We start from the raw sequence: 27,436 nt of genomic DNA, 5'->3' as shown, positions 1-27,436 counted from the left end.
TCGCAGCGCGTGCTAGCTGGAACGTCCAGCCTGAACATGTGAGTTTAGTTCCGGTTGCTGAGCGTTCAGAACGGATGTTGCAGCTAGCGCTCGCTCAGAGTTTGATGCATCAAACTTGCTCATGGGCAAGATGTCTTAACTGAAAGCACTGGGAGAATGCTACAAACTAAAGGTGTAATATATATAGAAATCCTTATTTTTTTCAAAAAACCTATAAATAATATGGCAACATTCCACCATTAATAATTTGGTTACATTTTAGCATTCACATTACAGCCGAAAGATCTGGACAGCCCCAGAGTATATACAAATCACTTGTCTGTGTCACAGTTTTTACAAGGCTTCTATTTCAGGTTACATGTTTTACTCCCCTCTATTATTATAGTTCCCCAGACAGGCTAGCCCTGTATGGATAAGAAATTCAAGATATTTTTTCTCTCTCAACAGACAGGAAGCTAAAGACTGCAGAAATTCAAGTCTCACTCTACTCTATACTAATGGAGGATGCAGCCTGGAAATAATAAAGCATAAACTGCAAAGAGTGCTTTCTTACTTTAACACATTTTAGCCTCTTAAAGGGGTGCTAATTTAATTGTTTGTATGATGAAAAAATAATACAATTTTCCAATATACTTTCTATATCAATACATCATAGTTTTCTACATCTGTGCTTGCTGTCATTCTATAGAAAGTTTCATTGTTTATTTCCAGTGGTCAGAAACCTGACCATAGTCACACAGGTGCACGGCTCATTATATCATAGAGTAAACAGAGCTGTGTGATATAACGAACTGTGCACCTGTGTGTCCATGGTCAGATTTCTGTCCACTGGAAATAATTAAGCTTCCTATAAAAAGGACAGCAAGCAGAGATCTAGAAAACTGTCAGGAATTGATACAAAATGTGTATTTGAAATTTGTATAACTTTTTACTATTCAAACAATATCAATTACTTGCTGAAATGGAAATACCCCTTTAACAGTACAAGTTTTGATATTAAGCTGCTCCATACAGGGTGTCTGCAACTTTATACAGATTATTCGAATTTGGCCATACAATCCCATACATATATTTTTGATCAGTAGCAAATACCGTAAGTGATATTAAGTTTATTCCAAAGCATGCCAAAATTACAGCATTTAATCAGAAACTAGATAAATGTGGTTGGTTTCTAATGATGAGAATGGCTTTATACAAGTTTATGTAGAAACCAAAATGCCGGCCAATTTGTGTGAGGAGATCCATGACATGGAATCCCTTCAGGTATAGGAGCATGTTGACGACGTATAGCTCCTCTACACTAGGATACCTAGTCCAACACCGGAATAAAGCTAACGGCATGATTGTCAACATGAAGAGAAATGGCGACAGGGAGCAACCCTGCCTTATTTCCTTCCCGAGAGCAAAGGAGTTGGTCAGCAGGCCGTTTACACTGACCAATTCTGGTCATAACTGTCCACAAATAATTCCATTCAATGCTGTTGAACATCTTTGCGGCAGTATCACACTGCAACTCATCCCTTCTGGTGGTAGCTGTAGATTTGTCTAGGAATCCAGCTCATAGTGCTGGTGTCAGACAACTGTCAGTGATTTCATCCCATGAATTCTTCAACCATGCCATAACCTCTTGCAATATCTGAATGAGCTACTAATACTAATGTATGGCGTGGGGGAGCTGTAGCAATGACTGCCGCTAGGTCTTACTTTCATGGAAGGCCTGAAAGCATGAAAAAAAAATTGCAATAGGTCTTATTTTTGGGAAGTGTCTTATTTTCAGGGAAACCGGTATATCAGTTAAAATAAATGGAATAAGCGGTTATTGAATTTCATTATCAAATTTTATTTTAAAATATTTATATAATATATATATATATTTTGTAACTTTACTAATTTTTTTTTTTTTTTTTTTTACAAAAGATACTATATTGCCCCTGAGGATATACTCTGCATTCAAGAAGGTTCCAGAGGCGTTCCATCATGTACAGGGAAGTCTGATGAGAAAAAGAAACACCTTTGTTATGCAATTTCTTTATAGAAATGTATTTAAATGTATATTACAGCCTTACCTTCTGTACATAAATGTAAACTGCTGACTTTCCAGACAGGGATCAATATAATATCCTTAATGCCTTAGTTACTGACAGAACTTCCCACACAGATTGTTATGCCCAATGTAGTAAGCAGCAATCCAAGAACAGCTCCTTGAAAAAAAAAAAAAAAAAACAGCAAGAAAAAGCATGAAAAGAAAAGAATTAAAATACATTTTCCTAGTTTAGTCTCTTAACCCCATAAAATGGTGAGGGTGCAAGGAGCATGTACATAAAGAAATATACCAAGGGTTTCTCAACTGTAAATCTTATTATCAATTATGGCTTACACTTGGCTTATTGTTTCTAATGTTATAAGGACAGCGTTCCTGTTCTTGTTTGTACTCTTGCTACCAATAAAACAAATAATAAAAAAAAATAAAAAAATAATAATTTCCTAAACATAAATACCGTATATATATATATATATACACGCGAGTATAAACTGTCCCGAGTATAAGCTGGGGCCCGTAATTTTACCACCAAAAACTGTAAAAAACCAATTGACTCGAGGGTGGAAAATGTATCGGTCACAGACCCCCCCCCCCCTCATATATAGCCCACCAGCCCCCAGCGGTGGATAGCCCGCCAGCCCCCAAGTGTATAGCCATCCCCCTTTAGTATATAGCCAGGCCCCAGCCCCGTGTAGTATATAGCCAGGCCCCAGCCCCGTGTAGTATATAGCCAGGCCCCAGCCCCGTGTAGTATATAGCCAGGCCCCAGCCCCGTGTAGTATATAGCCAGGCCCCAGCCCCGTGTAGTATATAGCCAGGCCCCAGCCCCGTGTAGTATATAGCCAGGCCCCAGCCCCGTGTAGTATATAGCCAGGCCCCAGCCCCGTGTAGTATATAGCCAGGCCCCAGCCCCGTGTAGTATATAGCCAGGCCCCAGCCCCGTGTAGTATATAGCCAGGCCCCAGCCCCGTGTAGTATATAGCCAGGCCCCAGCCCCGTGTAGTATATAGCCAGGCCCCAGCCCCGTGTAGTATATAGCCAGGCCCCAGCCCCGTGTAGTATATAGCCAGGCCCCAGCCCCGTGTAGTATATAGCCAGGCCCCAGCCCCGTGTAGTATATAGCCAGGCCCCAGCCCCGTGTAGTATATAGCCAGGCCCCAGCCCCGTGTAGTATATAGCCAGGCCCCAGCCCCGTGTAGTATATAGCCAGGCCCCAGCCCCGTGTAGTATATAGCCAGGCCCCAGCCCCGTGTAGTATATAGCCAGGCCCCAGCCCCGTGTAGTATATAGCCAGGCCCCAGCCCCGTGTAGTATATAGCCAGGCCCCAGCCCCGTGTAGTATATAGCCAGGCCCCAGCCCCGTGTAGTATATAGCCAGGCCCCAGCCCCGTGTAGTATATAGCCAGGCCCCAGCCCCGTGTAGTATATAGCCAGGCCCCAGCCCCGTGTAGTATATAGCCAGGCCCCAGCCCCGTGTAGTATATAGCCAGGCCCCAGCCCCGTGTAGTATATAGCCAGGCCCCAGCCCCGTGTAGTATATAGCCAGGCCCCAGCCCCGTGTAGTATATAGCCAGGCCCCAGCCCCGTGTAGTATATAGCCAGGCCCCAGCCCCGTGTAGTATATAGCCAGGCCCCAGCCCCGTGTAGTATATAGCCAGGCCCCAGCCCCGTGTAGTATATAGCCAGGCCCCAGCCCCGTGTAGTATATAGCCAGGCCCCAGCCCCGTGTAGTATATAGCCAGGCCCCAGCCCCGTGTAGTATATAGCCAGGCCCCAGCCCCGTGTAGTATATAGCCAGGCCCCAGCCCCGTGTAGTATATAGCCAGGCCCCAGCCCCGTGTAGTATATAGCCAGGCCCCAGCCCCGTGTAGTATATAGCCAGGCCCCAGCCCCGTGTAGTATATAGCCAGGCCCCAGCCCCGTGTAGTATATAGCCAGGCCCCAGCCCCGTGTAGTATATAGCCAGGCCCCAGCCCCGTGTAGTATATAGCCAGGCCCCAGCCCCGTGTAGTATATAGCCAGGCCCCAGCCCCGTGTAGTATATAGCCAGGCCCCAGCCCCGTGTAGTATATAGCCAGGCCCCAGCCCCGTGTAGTATATAGCCAGGCCCCAGCCCCGTGTAGTATATAGCCAGGCCCCAGCCCCGTGTAGTATATAGCCAGGCCCCAGCCCCGTGTAGTATATAGCCAGGCCCCAGCCCCGTGTAGTATATAGCCAGGCCCCAGCCCCGTGTAGTATATAGCCAGGCCCCAGCCCCGTGTAGTATATAGCCAGGCCCCAGCCCCGTGTAGTATATAGCCAGGCCCCAGCCCCGTGTAGTATATAGCCAGGCCCCAGCCCCGTGTAGTATATAGCCAGGCCCCAGCCCCGTGTAGTATATAGCCAGGCCCCAGCCCCGTGTAGTATATAGCCAGGCCCCAGCCCCGTGTAGTATATAGCCAGGCCCCAGCCCCGTGTAGTATATAGCCAGGCCCCAGCCCCGTGTAGTATATAGCCAGGCCCCAGCCCCGTGTAGTATATAGCCAGCCAGCCCCGTGTAGTATATAGCCAGGCCCCAGCCCCGTGTAGTATATAGCCAGCCAGCCCCGTGTAGTATATAGCCAGGCCCCAGCTTGCTCAGCGCATTAAAAAAAAACACTTACATACTGACCTTCCGGCGGTCCCCACAGCTCCTCTTCTTTCTGCTGTAATAGCTGGCAAAGGCATGGCCATGCACTCTGCCGGCTGGTGCACACTATGACGTAATCAGCAGCGTTACTGGCGCACTATAGTGTGCGCCGGCCGGCAGAGCACATGGACGCTCCTCTGCTGGCTACTACATCAAAGAGAAGCGGCGTGGGGCTGTAAGGCTGTATGCTACGGGGGGTGGAAGGCTGTATACCAGTGGGGGGCTGGCTACATACTACTGGGGGCTGGCTGGCTACATACTACTGGGGGCTGTCTGGCTACATACTACTGGGGGCTGTCTGGCTACATACTACTGGGGGCTGTCTGGCTACATACTACTGGGGGCTGTCTGGCTACATACTACTGGGGGCTGTCTGGCTACATACTACTGGGGGCTGTCTGGCTACATACTGGGAGGCTGTGACCAATGCATTTCCCACCCTCGTCTTATACTCAAGTCAACAGGTTTTTGGTGGCAAAATTAGGGGTCTTGGCTTATACTCGGGTCGGCTTATATTCAAGTATATACGGAAAATAAAGGAGTATATAAACCTGTACCCTGATCACCTAACCACATTTTCTGCTCACATAACTAGGTGGATTATAATGTGTCTACTTAGAGGGGCCCGGGAATCTTACACTGACTATCACATATAGCTTTAACATATCCAGACGCTTTTGAGATTGTTTTCTTGTGACATATTGCACTTGATGTTAGTTTGGGTGATACGTTTTGTGTTTATTTATGAAAAAAAAACGGATATCTGACACAGCCATAACATCAAAATAACTTTACCAAATGTCTGCTTTGTGTGGACATGGCTTTTTATGTGTCCTCTCATTTTTAGCAAAATGTTATGAGGCCTAGAACTTTAGGTGTGATTCTTCACATGTTTGTTAAATCATACTTTAGATGGCATCAACCTGGTCAAATTACATGAAGTGCTCAATAGTAAGGAGGAGTAGATGGAAGGGGCCGGTCGAGCAGTATACGCTTCTCTGATTCCAGGTAATATAACAAAGTTAATTTTATAGGAATGTGAGGGGAACAATTTTTAGTTAATGAAGGGTGTCATTTAGTTAACAGGGCTTTGTGGGAACCGGTCACTAGCTGCATATGTAAAAATTTGGTCACAGGTTTCCTTTAAAGAGATTTTCCACAATTTTACATTCATGGCCTGCAGGACTCTGGCTCCATGGCTTGTGTTTATACTATGCAGGTGCAAGCCCACCCCCCCTTACTATTATGAGGATAGGCCATCAATATCAGAAATTATTGGCCAATCTCTGTAACAAATAGTGCCATGCACTAACATATGTTTCTGGAGTTTCTACAAAGGGCAATATGGGTTGGGAGCAGGGGTGTAAAAATAGAATACAGGCAGTCCCCTACTTAAGGACACCCGACTTACAGACAACCCATAGTTACAGACGGACCCCTCTGCCCCCTGTGACCTCTGGATGTTACTATAGTCCCAGGCTGCAATGAACAGCTGTAAGGTGTCTGTAATGAAGCTTTATTAATGATCCTTGGTCCAATTACAGCAAAAAAATTTGAAACTCCAATTGTCACTAGGACAAAAAAAAAATTTGTCTAGAACTTCACTTATAAAATATACAGTTTCGACTTACATACAAATTCGACTGCCTGTATTTGCATGTTTGTACACTCATGCATGTTTCTACAAATCACACACAGTTATATACATACACATTTATACATTGTTACAAACATACATTTACACATTCATGCACACACAAGTATGCACTCATATATGCATTAATTCACTAATACATACAATGTATACACATATACAGTATATGCACATTTTATACTCACATACATTATTTACCTATCAAATACATAAATATATAGTACATATACACATATTATTACATATACAGTATATACACACCATACATGTTTATACTCATACACACATACTACATGTACACACTAACTGTCCAGCAATTTCTTATCCCAAAGCCCAGTAGCTGCTGAACACATGGGGAAGAAGAGGGCAGTAAGTAGAGATGAAAGATTCCTAGTCTTGGGACCAAGTGTCCCTTCCTCATCCCCCAACATTTCTTAGCTGAGCCCACAGCTCAGATGTGTACTGTGGAACTCAGGAACTGTTATATACATATTATGCTACACAATGTGCAGCATAATATGTATATAATAGTGCACATCCTCCGTTCCTTAGTGTAGCAGGGCTGGGCCCCCTGACACTGCGGGCCCCATAGCAATAGTTACACCACTGGTTGGTCTTTATTACATTTCTACAATTAACATGCAACTCTACAACGTTTAATATTATAACATACAATAGACTCACTGAACAATAACCTAATCTGGTGTTGAAAGTATTTGGTCAAGCCTCAGTGCAAATATATATGACACGTTTTCCTTAATAAGGTTACAAAACAATAATCATGACAGCAATGACTTGGACCTTACCCTTTCCTCCTATGTCCTCACCAAGGATCTTTCCAGTTACCATGGTGAAGACTAGTGCAAGAGAATTACAGACGGGTACGGCCAGTGACAAATCTAAAAAGCAGTAACGAAGAAGAAGTAAGCTTTTGACAATGTTCTGAAGAAGGTGCAGAACATGTTTTACCACATACCTGTTGAGGCCAATGTAAGATAGAAAACCAATGATCCACTCTGGTTAAGCAAAAAAGGGACCACATACTAAAATAAAAGAATGAAAGCATACATAGCTTTAAAATGCATGAATAACAGTTCTTTTCTATTTTAAGTTTTAAGTCTTTTAGTTCTTAAGGGAGCCATGTCAAACTTTGATCTAAGTTATCATTTTAAATGGCAGAAGTTTTATGAAACTGTTGGGAGATATGATTTTTAGTGTCTGTGGGAAAATTTTAAAAAAGGGTCTCTGGTGACCGGTTCCCTTTACGCTTGTAGTGTGCATAGTACTGCACAGTATCCGAACTAGTAGTTAGGTGTACATGTAACGCAATTGTGCACATATAAACATATTTTTTTAGTGCACTGTATATTTGTGACCAGTAGTAAGGTTCATGCGTTTCATATTTATTTTTGTACACCCTGGGATTTCTAGCCACACATGGGTGACCTACAGTAATTAAGCCCCTTTAGGTCCTAGAGGTTACAGGTCATACTGAGCTATAGGTAGACATGGCAGAGTTCAGACCAGTGGACTAAAAAAAATTGTGACAATGAATTCTGTGCTGCACAATTCATTGCCCAAAACCCCACTTCTTTCTACATTACACCATAGGTGGACCCCTGTCACTGTAGGAGAGATGAATAAATATTGGGGCTTAGTACCACTCATGGGGAAAATAAAGAATCTATCATTCAAACTACTGGAGCAGAGACATTTTGAAGTCATCCATAAATTTTACACTATGTGGATAATACACAGTGCTCACCCAGAGATGACCCAAGACAGTAGCGTAACTAGGAGCGGCAGGGCCCCATAGCAGGTTTTTGAATGGGGGCCCAGTACACACTTAAAAAAATGTACTTATTTTTATACTCACTCATGCAAGTTACAATCACACATTTATACACATGTGCACACATATTGAGAAACAGCAGCTCACATCCACATGTAAGGTAACACATGAGTTTATTTTGTAAATGCAAAGGTTAACAGCAATGTAAATGGCTGTTTTACATTTAAAAACTTGATGTAAATGTGTGAACGCAGCCCAAATTTTAATCTGAATAGTTTGAGATGTTATGATTATAAAATGGGATAGCTTTGATATGTTAGTGTTCAAAAGTTATAACCACAGTAACAAGCCAGATTTAAAAAAAATAAAAATAAAAAAATGGTTGCACCTGTAAAAGGGTTGGCCGCTCTTTTACACAAGTTGTTCATGTGCCTTTACGGTCTTATGAATAACCCCTGAATGTTCATCGAGTGATTCAGCATATATACTACTTACTTTTGTACTCTGATTCTTTGTTTACCAATATTAGCACTGATGAATAGGAGGAGCTGCAGCAAGTGAGTTTTGACTCTTTCTGCTCCCTCTCTCTGTCAAAGATGTCAGTGGGTGAGAAGAAAGATACACTGGTAGATGCTATAATGACAGCCTAGACAAGTGTGTATATATGCAGAGGGCAGCATGTTGAGAACAGAAAAAAAGTGGCCAACTCCTATACAGGTTTAAAGAGAACCCCTCAGGCGAATTAACCCCCGAAACTAAACATATTTTCATAAACCGCCATTAGAAAGCAATCAGGTGCTAAAGCTGTATGCAAATGACCCGAGAGATGTCCAATGAATTATCACATTCAGCTGTCCAGCTTATTCATGAGTGGGAGGCACAGCCAGACCCCCCAGTGATTGACTGACAGCCTGTATAATGATGCGAGGTATAATGGTATAACATCTCCTTTATGTGCTTTCTGTTGCTGGCGCCCCCTGCAGCCTGTGTGTGTACAGGAGAGATACTCCTACAACGGGAAATAACACTCCCGGAAATACAGAACCCCCCAAACAACTTAGTTATAAATCTCTCTTATAAATCACTTTCACAGCAAATTTATTCTTTGCTACAAAATGGCCTCACATTTACACCATCACCTTTGAGTGACAAATTTTTATGGATCAAGGACGTTAATCTGTTTACACAAAAATTGGCATTACACAAAATGCATAAAGAAGAAGAAACTGAAAACAGAGAGAGACACAGGCATTGGAAGCCTTGTTGGCATTAGAGGAGGGAAATAGAACTGGACCACCTAGCATCCAAGCCCCCCTCATGGATATGAGACCACGGTCAAAACATACCCCTCCCTTTTACAAGTATCGCAATATCGAAACCTTTGTCCAGTTAGTCTCGAACGACATAGAGCAACTAAAAATGGACAAGAACAAACAATTTCAGAATTTAATAGATATTGAGGTCAAAGCATTAGAAGAACTGAGGTCAGATTATGACCTTACGGTGAAACCCTCAGATAAAGGGGGCAACACTGTTGTTATGGACACCAAAGATTATGCTGGTACAGAGGTTGCTGTTAGACAAGGATACGTATGAAATCCTGAGGACTGTTCCCACACATATGTATGTGTTGGAACTGGAACAAGTGCCTATGAATACAAGGTCCTATTTAATGAACATCCCACGATCACAACGTTCTACGCACTACCTAAAGTGCAAAAGAACCGGATACCAATCCCAGGCAGACCAATTGTCTCGGGTTGCAACTGTCTCACATAATCATGCAGCGTGAACATTGACAAAATTCTGCAACCGTTTGTGCAAGCCCTCCCATCCTATTTACTAGATACTAAGGATACTATAAAAAAATACAAGAACTCACACTTCCTTCTAATACTAGATCTAAGTTTAGATGTGGAATACTTGTATAGTAACATCAAGCATGAACTTGGTCTTACAGCTGTTGAATACTTTCTAAGAACAAGGGGAATACAATATAGGGAGCGTAATCATTTTGTCCTCATACTTCTTCATTTCGTGTTGGCAAGGAATTACTTTCTGTTTAAGGGGTCCTTCTACCACCAGGTGAGGGGTACCGCTATGGGGGCGACCTGTGCACCCTCATACGCGAACCTCCTCCTGGGGTGGTGGGAGGACACCCTCGTCTTCTCAGAAGATATTACACATTTTACTCATCGTGTACTGTACTGGGGTAGGTACATAGATGAAGCACTGATACTGTGGGATGGTGGTAAACCACAGTTCCAACGATTTGTCAATGCACTCAATATAAACAACATTGGGATAAAATTTACATCCGAGATCCACGAATCCTAGATAAACTTTTTAGATCCTATCATCTACATAGATCCGGAGGGACAATTGAGAACAGATATCTATCGAAAACCTACCTCCACCAATGACTTACTAAATTGGCATAGCTGGCATCCCCAACCGTTGAGATCTGGCATACCCATTGGACAATACCTGCGGGCTTGTAGGAACTGCTCCGATGAGATATCCTTTAAAAAGGAATGTGATGACTTCAATAGGAGATTTAGAAACTGAGGCTACCCAAAAAAATGCCTATATAGAGTTTTTTCGAGGGCCAAGAACACAGAGAGAGGGACACTATTCCATAATGAGACATTACCATCAACATAATTGAGGATTAGGTGCATAGGGACATATGATGCCTATGCTGAACCTATAAAAAAGATCTTGCATAGGTATTGGCCCATACTGACGGCAGATACTTATCTCAAAGAAAGACTCGCAGATAAACCCACCCTTACTTTTTGCAGGGGACCGAACCTACTGAACTTTTAAGTACAAAGCTATTTCTGTGAGGCACCCACATCTACAAGCAGATCAAAGACCTCAATTCAGTGCTCATTTCCGTGTGAGACATGCTCATTTTGTCTGCTAATGCCAAAAATTAAAACTTTTGTCAATCCAGCTAATGTCGAAACTATTACTATTAAACGGTTCCTGAACTGCAAGAGTACAGGAGTGGCACAGTGCACCTGCCCACGTTTGTATGTAGGTAACTCAGAAGAAGGATATCTAGCCATATCAGTTCAATTACAACGAATAAAGACACTCCAATCTTGAGACGTGAAACTTCACCATAGAGAAGATACCAATTGCTTAAAATTTTTGGCGGTCAACCAGGTTCAATTGGGACCCAGTGTATATGCGAGGTTATGTACATCTAGTACTGTTACATCTAGGTACCTTAAACCTTAGGAACTACTGTTCTGAAATAGTTAAAACTTCAAATTTTGCAACGGTCAAAACTTTAATATTTATATATCTAGAACACACTTCACCAGCATGCGAACAAGTACATCTTTCTTACTAATTTTGACTAAGTCCGGGATCATGCGCTAGTAGACACCTCTGGCCTTCATAGATTTAATACAGTGGCAGGCGCCAATTTTCCACTAAGAGGGCGGACATGCGGTGTCAGTCGCATGTCAGCTGATAGCTGCCCTGCTCAGAATGGTGATGTGCAGATAACGTCCCCGCAATTCCGGTAACTCTATTGGTTCTGACCGATGTGCTTTACAATGTATGGGCATCTATTCAAGCTGATTGGAGGGAACTCCGGCCAACTTTGTTCTTTACTGGCTACTCCATATGCCTATCGGGCAACCAGTCTCTTATGAACATTTGGAGTTCCGGAGGTGTGATATGTTTACTTATCTTACTCGCCATATATCCTAGGAGTGGCCTAATCTTTATAGCATTGGCGTTTCTACGCCGCGCTCATTGTTGGCCCTTACTCCTGATGAAACCAGTTTACTGGCAAAACATGTCGGGGGGCTAATTCATCAATTTGTTTTAGCTAGCAGTGTCAAATGTCTAGCAGTTCTCGTCAGTGACTAAAAAAAAGGACTTAGTGTTCTGCTAGTAAAAGTGTGCCCTTAAGCACAGCACTACCCAAGTGTGGTAACACTTCAAGAGCACAAACTAGAATCTATACACTATAGCACAATCTGCGTGTTGAAAGTATAATACTCATGTGTGCTAACACTCTATAAGCACAGACAATAATTCATACAATATAGTAGAGTTTGATCTGCATTAGGTTAATGAATACAGAACTGCTACAGTATAATTTTGAGCGCTGTAAAGTGAATTAAGAGCGCTGTACTCATAATTATAAATCTGTGTTCTTTAAATCTTTAAAGTTACTACCTCTACTTAGTACCCACTTAAAGCTGTACACATAACAAAGATAACTAAGTATCTGTGGGTATTTAACTAGTACACAACTACACTCCCACTTGGGATCCATCTACAGAGTGTAATATCTCTCTATAGCATCACTAGGGACCGTTCGTTCGGTGGTACGCTGTAACTTACCCTCTACAGGTGTCACTTGACACCCCCCAGGTGCATCACAACCAGCAACGTTTAAATCTATCTTTTTGAGCCCCTATAAAACTCACCTTAAATTATGACTATTGTTACTCCTTAGGCCGGCGCCACACGTTAAATTAACGCAAAACGCCGGCGGCTCGTTCCCGATCGCAGGCGTTTCCATAGAAACGCGATGCGATCGGGCCGAGGCCCGGTGGCCGCAGCTTTGTCTGCGTTTGCAAGTGCAGACAAAAGCGCCACGCGTGGCGCCGGCCTAACGTAAACACAGACGAGACCCATGGCATTTAACACACTGGGGGACATTTACTATGGCGTTTCCGCCAGTTTTGTGGCGCTCTCACCACATGTTCTGCTCTTTTTCCGTCTGCTCCGACTCTTCTCCGAAAAGGGGCGTGGCTTTGGCGGAGTGGAAACTCAGACACAATTAATATGTGTCGCAGCCCTTTTTGGGCGCTGTAAACTGGCGGAAAGTAGACCAAAAGAAAACTGGTCTAGCAGGGCCTGTTGGACACATTTCTGGTTCTCTGGACAGATTTTGGTCCCAGGGACAGAAAATGGTCTCGGCGCTAGAAATGTCTCTGCACAGCTCTACAATATTAAATGTGTATCTTCTTTCCGAGAGCACATCGGTAACAAAGCCAATGCAGACAACGACACTTTAAGTAAATGTCCCCCACTGTGTTTGAAAAATTTTCATCCCCTGAATCTTCTATAGCAATTGCTATTTTTCTACTTATATTTGGTCATAATAAAAGTTATGTTTTATCTACGTTTTGTGTCCGGATATGGGCATGTTTTCTACCAATGGCAGTTTTGTAAAAAGTTGTTCTATATATCCCTACATTAGGTCCAACTATGAGATACTCTTATAAACATGACCGACAGCCTGTATATTGATGTGAGGTATAATGGTGTAATGTATCCTCCATGTGCTTCCTGGAGCTGACCTCCATGCCCCCTGCAGCCTGTGTGTGTATGAGATACTCCTATACACATGACTGACTGCCAGGACACTAGAAATGTTTTACTATACATTACACACAGACATGAGAGGGGAGGGAAAACAGGGGTGACATCACTGCCTCTGACCATGTGACCAGCCTCATTTACATAATAAAAAGGATTTTAGAATGATTAATGTATGAATTGACTAGATAATGGCTGGGATTTAATCCTTGTGAGCTGCTCCAACGGGTAGTGGTAACAGGACTAGTGACAGAGACCTGATGACAGGTGTCCTTTGACGCTCCTCATAGTCAATGTTTTGCAGCTATCCCCATCCTAAGAGTTAGCTGAAAACCCCTATGGTTGGTCCCCTGGTTTTTATCACATATCCTGTGTCTAGCAGGCAGGACTACGCCATTGGAAGATAGCTCAGGTGCCCTGGTGTCTCTCACCCTGTAGTTGGAGATCAGGAACTTTGCCTCATACAGCAGTCTCCGTACTTTCCCTTCCACTGTCACACGTTCTACTCCCTCTGCTCCTTTTCTCAGGAAGGGATTAGTTACTCCCCAAAGAACGGATACAAACAGTAGAGACAACACATCGCCTGCAGATGGAGACATTGGAACGTACCGCCCATCTACTACAGCCGTGGGCCTTGGAATTACTCTACAACGTCGTTACATCACTTCCGGCGCCTGCACCATAGAGAGACGGAAGTAGAGACTTCTATCGTTCCTACATCCGGGTCCTTTTTACACGCGCCTCAGGACTGCCGACAGCAGCGTTCAAAATGGTGAGTGAACGGAGACGATGTGAATGCGGGGTTGAGGCGGTTTAGGGCTGTTAATGACTTTCGTGTTACGGGTTTCGCTTTTATGACGCTTTCTCGGTGTTATGCAGCCGTATGGCACTACAAGCCGGAGAACAGCGCAATCACTCCATGGCGACCCCCTATGTTTAACAAGGGGGTGGATTTAGCACTTGAAATAAATTCCCTTTCTCTCTTTACACTGATTATTGTGGGTCACCTCCTCTACAGTCATTGATTCTGTATATGTACATCATTGGAGAGATCAGCTCTTTGAGATCATGCACCAATGATGAGGTGATTCGTTTCATGATCTCTGCTTCATGGCTTTGAATATCTGATTTAATTGTTACCTTTAAATGATGAGATTTTCATAGGATTCTGGGCCAGGTTTACAGCTAGTTCTGTAGTAAGTCTTATAGCAAAGAGGGTCATTGTCTTCCCCATGGATTTAGCTAGGGGGCATACACCCCGGGATGGGGACAACCAGGCAATTCTATGTGTTTAGAAGCACAGCTGGGACGGTGAATTGATCTTTCTCCATGGTTTACTTGCGAAACAGTTAAACTACAAGAAGATTTATTGAAGGAACACTCCAGTCCAAGGGTGGAGCATGACTCTAGGTTGTAACAAGTTTAAAAGACGTGTACCATGCATTGTTCAAAGCATTAGCTTTGACTGTAGTGTTGATTTCCAGTTCACACTTGAGTCTGGACTATGCATTGCATTCTATGTTAAAGTGGAGAGTAATGGAAACTATAAACCTTCTTTTATGAATCTGTTATTAAAAGAACCAAAAGACGCATGTCTTTTTAAATGTCTCCTTGTGCAGATCACCTGGGAGCCTGGATCTATACAGCAGATTGGTGCCATAATGTGTATGGCCAGTTTGAGAAACAATTTTTTTTTCTGATATTGTCATAAATTCTCAAAAATAAATGCGTTTTGATGGCCTATATTTTACATAGTTATTTTGATGTAAAAGAACTTGTTCGGAAATTGATGCACATCACACTTACAGGTGAAATATGATTATTGCTTTTAGAGACCCATCCTGCTTCAGGGCCATGAGCGATCGATCACACAAATCAAGTACAACCGAGATGGCGATCTACTTTTCACAGTTGCTAAAGATCCAGTAAGTCTTTCTCTGTTATTGTGAGTTAAAGCTTAAACGGTTGGCCACTTTACCTCATGTTTATTGTAATGTGTGGTGGGACAGGATATTGGGTAATTACCAGTATACATCTAACTCATCTCCGACCGTCCACTCACGAAAGACATCAGCGAGCACGGGTCCAGAGTCTGCAGTTTTCTTCTGCTCCCGTGCTAATCACGGGAGTAAGACCAGGTCTCAGGCTGTAGCTGACTGTAGGAAGAAGGGAAATGCGGTTTATAACTACTTCTCCACTCAACATCACACTAAAGTAGCACGATGCATAGAGGAGGAGAGCTGGCAACACAGACCCAGTGGTAATCTGACTGCTGGGGCTGAAGGGGTTCATCAGAGCTGCTAATAAGACCCAGTCCCGCTGGGACAAATATTTCTGACCAGGCATTAAAAGGCTTTACTGAAAGGGGTTAAACAGTCTGCATTGCTTTATTGATATGTATCCATAGGTGTCCATGAACAATCGCCCAGCCTTCAACTTATATTCATGAATACTATCATAAGGTCCTGGCAGGGTGATTGTTTGTGGACAGAAAGAGATCATATGACCCTCCTTCTGCGGCCATTTTAGGATCAGGAATGCCTTGCTGATGAGGTAAAAAAACACAGGGGACTTCACTTAATGGAAACCTACCATTTCAAATGGTAGGTATAAGCTGTAAGTACCGAGCACCAACTCAGGGTGAGCTGGTGCCGGTGCTTACTTTCGTTAGTGTTATTAACCGCTGTATTGCGGTTTTAACACTTTTTAAACTTTATAGCAGAAGCTGCTGCGGCGCAGCGCGCAACTTCTCCGGCATTTCCTATGTAGGCGCGCGCACAATCGTGCGCACGCATCGCTGAAGCAGCTTCTGCTATAAAGTTTAAAAAGTGTTAAAACCGCAATACAGCGGTTAGTAACACTAACGAAAGTAAGTACCCCTACCATTTGAAATGGTAGGTTTCCTTTAAGATATCAAGAAAGTGATGCAGAATATATATGTATAATGGTAAATTACCAAATGACTTGCCCCCCACACTTACACACACTACAGAAAACATGAGGTAAAGTCCAACCTTTAACTAATCCACTATATCTATATCTTATTCGTAATATACTTCTGCATTTTTGTTGCTCCTTCTCACTCCTGCTGTAAGAAGTGTATCTGACGTCCTGTACACATCAAAGAGATAAGAAAATGAGGCCAATTACTGACTTTCCATAAGTAGAGACTATTACCCTTGATTCAGTTCTATAAGGTTTTAAGGCTGTCCAAGTACTTGCTGTATGGCTGCATTTACACGAACGTACGTGGGATGTATTTTTTGACCGCAAATTTGTGGCCGGATATACGTCGCCCACAGTCGTCTATGGCACACTGGCTTTTGCTAGCCGTGCCCGCAAAAAAGACAGAGCATGCTCTATCTATGGACGTAAGAACGGCCATGTGGCTCTATTTTCTATGTAGAGGGGAGGGGTGAGCAGCGCTCACCTCTCCTCCTCTCCAGCATACCTACCTGGCTGTAGCCGAGTGGGCACATGTTTGTGTGAATGCAGCCTAAGGAGCTAAGTCATTACAAACCTATCAGGTTTTTTTTTTTATACTCGGCTGTCAGTGGAGGACAGGTCAGAAAGCTTTAGACAAGGTAAACACAAAATAATTACTGCAGGGGAAAGGAGTACATAAACATCTTTCTCTAATATTGCTAAGTTTACTGGAATTGCCACTATTGCTTTATGCAATTCTAAAGTTAAATTACTCTTAATTATACTTCTCCTGTTGCTTAGATGAAATATTAGGGAAACTTCACCAGGCAGGCTGTTCTTGAAACCCTGAAAAGCTTTTATATTTTTTGTCTTTTAGGTGGTTAATGTTTGGTACTCTGTAAATGGAGAACGCCTGGGAACCTACAACGGTCACACAGGAGCTGTGTGGTGTGTGGATGTGGACTGTATCCTTTTTATTACAAATCTTCTGGACTTTATTAATGTCAGGGATTAAGTGACGAACGAATAATAACCACCCCAGGTTTAGAAGAGAACCTGCATGATAAATTAGTATTTTTTACCTAACCTGCTAAAAAAAAGCCTTATTTTGCAGTTCTCCTTTCTGCTGGGGAATGTATGCCCCTGGTTCACCACACTTTGCTGCCAAAACAACCCATGTGTCCCAAGCTGTAAAGCTTATTCAGACTATGAAATGGGACAGTACATGGAATGTAATCCACTGACTAAACACTGCTAGTGGTGCAGGACTCCAAGCAGCATAGTCTGTCTATATTGTTGCAAGTACCTGCATCCCTATGAAACGGCTGTCCTGTTCATGCAAACCAGTACAGAGTTTCCGTCTTGACCTCTCCCATTCAATGGTCTCAACATTAGCTATAACAGGTATGAAGATACTGTTTATGTATATTCATGACATGCTGTCTCTGTAGTATAGTACAGTCTACAGAGGTGGGCTATTATTGTGACCTTTTTTTTTTTTTTTTTTTATCTCCATGGTTTTACCTATAAAGACAGAATTGACAAAGAGTTGTTGTCTCGTAGGGATGCAGCATAGATGGATAGCTGATAGTCTTGCTTGGGACGATGTTCAGTCCTTTAAATACAGGCTCAGAGGTTGCACTACGGCCATACATGGATTGTTGAAACTTAGAAAATAGTAAAACCATGATAAACTATACACAAACAGTATGATTTGGACATATTTTTGCGCGTTTTATGACATTTATTTATTTAATTTTTTTTTTTTGGACATTTAGTAAAATAAAACATACTGTACTTAAACCCTGCATGAGGCTGCCTCTACTGTTCAACCATAAATGAGCTGCCATGAATAAAGGGGTTGTCCACTTTAAGTAAATATTTGATATGGTTTGTATAAGGAAAAGTTATCCAATTTTCCAATATTACTTCTGTATCAATTCCTCACGGTTTTCTAGATCTCTCCTTGCTGTCCTGCTATAACAGCTTCTATTTTTACTTCCAGTGGATAGAATCTGTCCGTATGGTGTGATGGAGGTAACTCCTATTACTCTCTGTGATAACGGCTTGTGCACCTGCATGTCCATCACATGACCATGGACAGAAATATATCCACTGGAAGTAAACTTAGAAGCTTCTGTAGCAGGACAGCAAGCAGAGATCTAGAAAACTGAGGAATTGATACAGAAAGTATATTGGAAAATTGGATGAGTTTTCCTTACGCAAAACACATCACATATCTGCTGAAAGTGGACAACCCCTTTAAATGTTCTGACATTTTGATGAGTGGGAATACAACAATCATGACCACTGGTGCTTTACTAGGTTTTTTTTTATAGTCCGATAGTCTTTATAAGGAGCAACAAGGTGCTCAAATTGCTGTTTCATACATTCAGCCATATACCCATTTGCTTTCCAAAATATCCAAATTTCTAAGTCCAAAACTTATACCGTATTTTTCAGAATATAAGGCGCACAAAAAATCCTTTGATTTTCTCAGAAATTAAAGATGCCTCTTATAGTCCAGTGTGCCTTATACAGGCAGTCCCTGGGTTACATACAAGATGGGGTCTGTAGGTTTGTTCTTAAGTTGAATTTGTATGTAAGTCGGAACTGTATACTTTATAATTGTAAACCCAGCCAAAATTTTTTGGGTGTCTGTCACAATTGTATTTTAAAAATGTTGGGTTGTCATAAAAAAACAGGATTAATACTAAATCTTCATTGCAGACATCATTTATAACTGTTATAGCTATAGCTGTTTATTGTAGTAAATTGCCAAAATCCAGAGGTCCGTTTGTAACTAGGGGTCGTCTGTAAGTCGGGTGTTCATAAGTAGGGGACCGCCTGTCTATGAACCGTACTTCCAGACAACAGCTGCCTTGAACTGTACACAGGTCTGCCCCGAGCTGGTCATTCATCCTTTATAATCAGGTGTGCCTTACATATAAACCTAGATGTTTTAGCGGCCATTTATTGATGGTGCGCCTTATAGTCCGAAAAATACAGATATAGAGATATATAAAGGAACACCACAAAGTGGAGGGTTAGATGGGGTACAGGATGATGGGGGGAGAAAACCCACAGATCTAAGATCCAGCAGTAACTGGCAGATGGGCTATCGCTACGGGTATGCCAAAAGGACCTCACTTTTCTAAACTGATCCAATTGGCCATGTAAACAACTGGTTAGATATTCCACAAATTCTGCATATCTCTCATATCGTATATGGTTGTGGAGGTTTAGGAGTCGAGTGAGCGGCTGTTTTTATTTTATTTTCTTTTTTAGACAAATGCTGCAGCGGTTGTGTAAGTTTGGATAGTAAACCAGAGTTCACCTTTTAACACTTTGCTTTGGTTGGACATCACTTCCACTGGTCCCTCCTTGCTTTTGGATAGACTAGTCAGTGCAGAACAGAAGCTACTATTCGATTATCTATACCTGGTGCCGGATTCGCATAGGATTTAACTTTCTTTTTCACTTTTTTAAAATTTTGTTTTGTGCTATGAACTATGCTAACATCCTTGACTCAAATGCACAGGGGACACACGTCATGTGCTTTCTGGATCCGCAGATAATTCCTGCAGGTTATGGGACCTTGAGACAGGTAAATGATATCTTAATTGTAATATTAGAGGTTTTTTTTGTAATCTTTTAAAGCTTTTTCCAGATTTCAAAATATGTTACCGAATAGGGCATGTTATGTTTTAACCCTTTAACAACCTTTTCGCCATTTTGCAACACGTCATAATTTAATAAAAATGATCAACAGTTCATACAGTCCCCAAAATGGTGGAAATTAAAATGTCCGCTCATTTCACAAAAAAATACACCTTACACAGCTCTGTTCACCGAAGTATGAAAAAGTTATTGACAACAGAAGGTTTTAATTTTTTTTAAATGTATTAAAACACAATAAGACCTGTATAAGCTTATATCACTGTGGTCATAGCAACTTATACTCGGGTCGGCTTATTTTTTTTTAACCTGGGGGACTTTCATGGGCTTTTCCGATTTATGAAGTTATTCCCTATTTACAGCATAGGGGATAACTAGGTGATCAGTGAAAGTCCAACTGATCAAGGGAATATGGAACCCCGCAACTGACTAAGCAAAATGCTGTGCTTGTCAATCTCTGGCACTCCCATAGAATTAAATGGAGAGTCAGGATGCATGTTTGTCCTACGGCTCCCCCCATGCATGTACATGCGCTTCCCTTTCTCCAGATTACAAGGGTCAAATTGTTGTTATCGGTGGTGCTTCCAGCAGACACAACCTCACCAATCTCATTGTCCACAGTTATTCTGTGGATTGTGGTTAGCCTCATAACGTGGGATAACCCCGTGTATTGTTGTCGAAGATACCAACAATCCCTTTTCCATGTGGATAGGAAATAAGCTGTCTATTTCTTAAAACGCATGCATGCATGCATGCATGCATACATACCAAGCTCATGTCATCTTAACTCCTTACCGACATTTGACATAGTAGTACATCAAGGAGAGACAGGGACTTTCCACATCGTGATGTACTACTGCCGAACGGAGGCGGTGCCAGAAGCTGTGGGTGTCTGCTGTGTATTACATGTAAATGTTAGTTATAAAGTTTTTTTTGCTGTTATGACTGTCAAAAAAGTAGAACATTTTGAAAATCTTGAATCTTTCCCAATGTTTTCAAAATTGGACCACTCTAAGTTTCACCTCCATTTTGATTTAATTACTATGAAGATCTCAAGGGGTTAACATTCTTCCTAAAAGCTGTTTTTGAGTGGTGCAGATTTGAAAATGGGTTGATATATAGGGGTTTCTAATATTATAGAATTCAAATTTCATTACAAACAATAATGATCACCAAAAAGTCAATTCTGAAATCTCCTTGAAATTACAGAATAAACTATATTTGATTTGTAAGCCGCGTGACATCAAAATAAATTATCCAGACATTTCAAAAATTATGAAAATGTAAGGCAGACATATGGGAAATGTTATTCAGCAACTAATTTAGGTGGGAAAACTATCTGCCTGAACACTAGATGATTTTGAAAATGGCAAATTCTTTAAAAAAAATTCATCAGTTTTTAAAATTTTTTATTACAAATAAAGGCAAAACTTATCATCCAACATTTACCACTAAAATGAAGCGCAACATGTGGGGAAAGAACAATCTCAGAATCTAAGTAACAGTGTTCAAAAGTTATAACCATATAAAGCGATGCAAGTCAGAATCCAAAAAATGGGGTCTTTCTGTCCTTTCTGCAGTTTACTCGAAGACTAAACAAATCCTAAATCCCAGGTAGAAAGTTATTTTTGTCATATGTATTAACCCCTTAGCGCTCTGCGCTGTAGCTGTACTGCGCTGATTCCCGCGAATAGCGCTCAGCGCAGTACAGCTACTTTGCAGAGACTATGCCGGTTCAGCTCTGCACAGCAGCCGAACCGGCATCAGGGGTCGCTGGATTTCAGCGGTAATCTACCGCTGACATCCCCGGCTAACACCCGCGGTCGGGGACGCCGATCGCTGTTATGGCACCTCTGGGGTCCGATCGGGACCCCAGAGAAGCCTGAAGGCAGTGCCTTTAAGATGGCGTCTGTAAGATGGCATCTGCATAGGCTGACACTGCTAATACCCTGCAATACATGAGTATTGCAGAGTATTATCATGAACAAGCAATCAGATTGCTTGTTCATATCCCATGGTGGATCAAGTAAAAAATTAAAAAGAAAATGTTTTTCAATAAAAAATAACTTTATAACTTGCTAAAAATGGCCATAAGCCCTAAAATATATAGACATATAACGCTCAAAAAAGTCTAAATCATAACACAAACCCCACATATATAGTATCACCGCGTCCGTAACAATCCATAGAATAAAACAAAATAACTATTGAACCCATGTGATGAACGCCGTAAAAAAAAAAGTTAAAAACCCGCCCAAAATTATGATTTTTACCTATTATATCCCACTAAAAATGCAATAAAAAGTGATCAACAAAACATATGTACTCCAGAATGATACTGTTGAAAAGTACAACATGTCCCGCAAAAAACAAGCAATCAACCAGCTCTGTAGCCAAAAACGTAACAATGTTATGCCACTTGGAAGACGGCGATGCAAAAATGATAGATTTTTCCCCACATTAGGGTTTTATTTGGCAAATTTAGTAAAACATAAAAAAAAATATTCATGGTATCCCTGTAATCGTATCGACCCATAGAATAAAGATAACAGGATTATTAGTCTATACGGTGAACACAAAAAAAAAAAAAAAAAAAGTAAAAAATCCAGTACAGAATTGATGCTTTTCTACTCATGACCTCAAAAAAAGTTCAAAAATTTTCAACAATAGGTGATACCAACCCCAAAATGGTAACACTGGAAAAAGCATCTCATCCCGCAAAAAAAATGCCGTCACATTGCCCCAATAACGAAAAAGCGAAAATTTTATAGCCTTCAAAAGGGGGCAACGAGAAAACTAAAATCCTGGCAGCGGCAGGACTTCTTCCCTTCTGCGCCTCGCTGTGCCCCCATAAAACAGGTAACGGTCACAGAATCAGTGTAACAGTGTTAAAAATTTAAAACCATATAAAGAGACGCAAGTCAGAATCCAAAAAATGGGACTGAGCCTTAAGCTACAAAATGGCTGCGTCCTTAAAGGGCACCTACCACCACAAATCTACCTATAAAGGTAGATCGGGTGGTAGGTGGATAAATGGGAAGTGAGGATAGCCCTTTTAAGGGCTAATCCTCACGTCCCCGCAATTTTTTGGTAACTTTTATGAAACGTTTATGCTAATTTTATTATGCGGCTACTGGGGCGTGGAGTAGCCGCATCTGAGGTTACATGAGGCAGCTACTCCACGCCCCGGTAGCCACTTTACCCCTCCTACTCACCATCTTCAGCGCGTAGCTCCGCGCCCTCGTCCGACGATCCGGCAGTCTGCGCATGCGCAGAACAGCAGGTCCGTGCCTGCGTGGTCACTGCTCCAAAGCCGGGGCTGCACAGGTGCGGGCCTGCTGTTCTGCACATGCGCAGACTGCAGGATCGTCGGACGAGGGCGCGCAGCTGCGCGCCGAAGATGGTAAGTAGGAGGAGAAAAGAGGCTACCGGGGCGTGGAGTAGCCGCCTCGTGTAACCTCAGATGTAACCCATTGATCCACCTACCACCCGATCTACCTTTAAGGGGTTAATGTCTATAAAAGTTTCTATTGTCTATTGGAAACAACCAACATATCACAATGAATGTTTGTTTTCTAGGATAATTTTTACATAGTCTTTGTTCTTCTACTAAATTCTAATTGATTTCCTTGTTTCCCTTTAGGAAAACAGCTAGCTCTGCTGCAGACCAACTCTGCCGTCAGAACCTGTGGATTTGACTTTGGTGGAAATATCATCATGTTTTCAACAGACAAGCAGATGGGTTACCAGTGTTTTGTCAGCTTCTTTGACCTTAGAGACCCATCTCAGATTGGTGAGGAGAAATCTGCTCTATGAAGGGATTAACAGGATAGGGGGGAAATGTCTGATCACAGGGGTCTGCCTTGTGTGATCAGCAGAACATGCTGCTGTATGTTGCTGGTTAATGGAGCAGTAAGAGGCAGGATGTAAATGGGATGTACAAACTCTTGTGTTTAAATATATTACATGGTCAATACCTTTTTTATTTTTTTTTCTTTCAGAGGACAATGAGCCCTACATGAAGATTAACTGTAGTGAGTCAAAGATAACAAGTGCTGTGTGGGGACCTTTAGGAGAGAACATCATTGCCGGACATGAAAATGGAGAGCTGAACCAGTATAGTGCAAAGGTGAGCAACAAACTATTTACACCATATACAGTTTTAAAGTGGTGTGAAACTGCATGGTACCTGACAACAATATGCTGGGATAACAGCCTAGGTCCAATATTTTCATTAGTAAATGGTGCTCTGTTCATACTGTGTAGGTCCCGTAAACTGCATTAATATAATAGAAAAGAAAAATTGCACTTGCCCATCAAAAGGTTGCTGGTTTATTGAACATACGTAGGAGGGAGGAATATCCTGCAATTCCCTCTTTCCCATGTCTGAATGTAAACGTCTCAATAAACTAGCATCCTTATAACTTCCATGGGTAAGTACGGTTTTTCCTCTTCTATTATATCAACATATTTTCACCATATATTTCAACATTTTATAACTTTTTGTTATTCTGCTAAACATAGTAGCATTTTAAACTATTAGATGACTTTCTCTTTGCTAGCATCTTTGTTAATGGAGTTGTCTGGGATTGTTTTTTTAATGGGTTTTATTTGCAGGGTTAGACCCCCCCCCCCCTTTAACTTGTCTTTATTAAACAATCTTCACATTAATTCAAACCAACCATAGAACATGGCTAAGATAGAAAAGAGCAAACACTTCTCTGCCTCCTCTGCTGGACTAGGAAAAAAAAACCTTGTATGTAGTGTTTTTGTACTTTTTAACTCTTTTTATTCTTCAGTCAGGAGAAGTTGTCAACAGTATCAAAGAACATTCTAAACAGATCAATGACATTCAGAGCTCCAGTGATATGTCCATGTTTATCACTGCATCCAAAGACTGCAGTGCCAAGGTAAGGGAAGTCTTTTCTTCTTTTAAGGATTGTCACATTAACTGATTAGCTTAATCAAATAGCTGCTGTTCATTGGTGTAAAAGCCCAAAAGAATAGGGTGTTTTTTTTGTTTGGAAAATGTGGTAGTTAGTTACTACAATTCACAAGTTAAAAGAATGATGTTTTTAAAATTATTTTGTAACTAGTTATTATGATATAACATTCTCATCTTTTTAGACTTTAAGTGTGCCATTCACTATGTGGCTAAAAGGAACCTGTCAGCAGTTTTGACCATACAAACTGCTGATGGTGTTAGTAGCTCTTGAAAGCTGCTTTACTATACTGTGAAAATGCATATTCCAGGGTTGTTGCTGGACTTGGAGTACTGGGGGGCTTCCTTACTCTGCTGTCAGACCTCTGCATTGATCTGCTCTGCAGCACCTTCTCTCTCGAGTGTCTGCTCCTGTTTTCAGCCAGTTCCCTGCTACAGTTTTCAAGCAGACCTACAAGGGGCAATAAAGCAACCCCATGCAGAGATTGTCAGCATATTATAGTTAAGAGACTTTCCCAGTTCTCTAAGCCCAGTTGTAATTCTGGGATACAAATGCTTTTTTCACAGTCCTGCTGCTACAAACACACAAAGGTATGATTACACTCTTCTGCTTGGCTTGTACTTGTGCTATTTTGCATGGTTACGTAGTAATGGCTGGCTAGACACGTAAAGGCATCTAAACCTTCAACCTCTTTACAAGGTTGTTGACGCTAAATCCCTTTATATCTCATGTTTGCCTTTGACTTGTAAGTGGTTATGGTGAGTTTATTTCAGTATTGTGCCTCAAAGGAAATCTACCATTTTTGATTCTATGCATTAAGAAACATACATGCCTTGAGAATGCTGTAGCTACACTGATGCAGAAACATATCTTGTTTAATCCTTGAACAGAGTGTTGTTTTTGTTTTTTTTCTGTGGTGTGTTTTTTTTTTTTTTTGTAAAGCAATTGTAAAATTATGATAATGAGGCACTCTAGCTCCTTTGGCTCGCTCAGCTCTTCTCCTCACCCTAATTATGCTCTGCTTCAGCAGCATAAGCAGAGAATACATCATCAGAAGTAATCAATCGCTGCACCATCCCCCAGCTGCTTTGTAGGAGTCATCCAGCTCAGTTTGATAAGTTCTGGACAGTTCAGGAAGCTCTGTGTGTAATGTGTTTATGTAGGCACCCAGCTTTCCCAAGGTCCTGAATGTTAATAGTTTTTTGAGCAGAACCACTCAGTTCAGGGGTTAAACAACATATGTTTCTGCATCAATATAGCTGCAGCATTCTCAAGGTATTTTTGCTTCACAATGCATAAAACCAAAAGGTAGATTTCCTTTAAGAGCAAGAGCTGTAGAGTCAGTCCGTGACAATTTTGGTGAATCGGAGTCGTGATTAAATGGACAGATTCCACAAACCTATAATAAATTATTAAAAAATGTAAATTTCCTTTTACATTTTTTCCATTCCTGATCTATGGATTTTATTCCAGGAGTGAGCAACATTTATTGGTCCTTCCTATCATACTGCTCAAGTTTAAAGGGCTGCATCAATAGCCGCAGTACAGCACAAAATGCCAACCCTGAAATGATAAATGCCCCAGTACTGCAATAAATGCCAACCCAGCAACCAAATACGGCATTCATAGCAGATAATGGTGCAGACCCCAGAGCAGATACTAATAGTACAGACCACAGAGCAGACAAATACCCTCAGAGCATAAGACTGACATATAAATAAATCCTCTCCTTCCTTGTCTCTTCTTCTCCTGCCTGCACCATACTGCACCTTCTTCATTGCTCTGTGTCTCGCGCTGGTTGTATGTGGCAGCAGCAGGACCTGGAAAAGAACTGCAGCAGCAGCAGGAGAGGACCCGGGAACAGTACTGTACAGCTGACAAGCACCTACCACTTTTGGTCCCTCTGCTTTGGGTCCTGACATTGATTCATACAACCAGTGTCAGGAGTCAGGGCACAGGACGGAGCGGCAGGAGAGGACCCAAGAGCATGGAGACTTCCCAGCAGCACTCTCCATTACCCTGCACCAATGATCTGCCATCAGTTACGTTAACTCTGTTATGGAAGTACTTATTGGACTCTGCAGGGTGTGGTAATGCCCATAATTACCTCAAGCACTTCCAGAGGGAACAGGAAAACAGGACTGTGGAGTTGTGCAGTTGGTGACCATTTTGGTGGAGCGAGGGTCAGAGTTGAAGTTTAGGAAATTGAGTTGGAGGTTTGGCTTACCTGCTCCACGGCACTGTTAAGAGCCCAGGTGTGAGTGTCAGCTTCCTGTGCCAATTCATTACTGTGACCACCATAGACAACTGTAAGGGCAGTCACTGATAGGGGTAAAAATTGATTTGAATCCCATTTAGTTTCACAATGATAATCCACTAA

At 42.0% G+C, this 27,436-nt stretch overlaps 2 protein-coding genes across 2 annotated transcripts in view; one reads left to right on the top strand and one right to left on the bottom strand.

The window, feature by feature from the left end:
• Positions 1–1,816: 1,816 nt before the first annotated feature.
• On the bottom strand, positions 1,817–14,204 carry TMEM234 (transmembrane protein 234). The gene is made up of 5 exons (XM_072136599.1): positions 13,942–14,204; positions 7,340–7,406; positions 7,170–7,262; positions 2,067–2,201; positions 1,817–1,991 (listed from the first exon to the last, which is right to left on the bottom strand). The coding sequence occupies exons 1-4, from the start codon at positions 14,107–14,109 to the stop codon at positions 2,131–2,133; spliced, it is 399 nt and encodes a 132-aa protein (XP_071992700.1). The 5' UTR covers positions 14,110–14,204; the 3' UTR covers positions 1,817–1,991; positions 2,067–2,130.
• Positions 14,127–27,436, top strand: part of EIF3I (eukaryotic translation initiation factor 3 subunit I) — a 16,371-nt gene continuing 3,061 nt past the window's right edge. Inside the window, exons 1-7 of the mRNA XM_072136598.1 lie at positions 14,127–14,282; positions 15,343–15,435; positions 17,313–17,400; positions 19,977–20,042; positions 23,757–23,906; positions 24,115–24,242; positions 24,913–25,023. Coding sequence (XP_071992699.1) covers positions 14,280–14,282; positions 15,343–15,435; positions 17,313–17,400; positions 19,977–20,042; positions 23,757–23,906; positions 24,115–24,242; positions 24,913–25,023 — 639 coding nt within the window. The 5' untranslated portion in view covers positions 14,127–14,279. The remainder of the gene's footprint in view (positions 14,283–15,342; positions 15,436–17,312; positions 17,401–19,976; positions 20,043–23,756; positions 23,907–24,114; positions 24,243–24,912; positions 25,024–27,436) is intronic.

Source organism: Engystomops pustulosus, chromosome 2, assembly GCF_040894005.1.
Source record: "Engystomops pustulosus chromosome 2, aEngPut4.maternal, whole genome shotgun sequence".
Taxonomy (NCBI): Eukaryota; Metazoa; Chordata; class Amphibia; order Anura; family Leptodactylidae; genus Engystomops; species Engystomops pustulosus.
The sequence above is the reverse complement of the archived record's forward strand: the minus strand, read 5'-3'. Positions and strand labels throughout refer to the sequence as shown.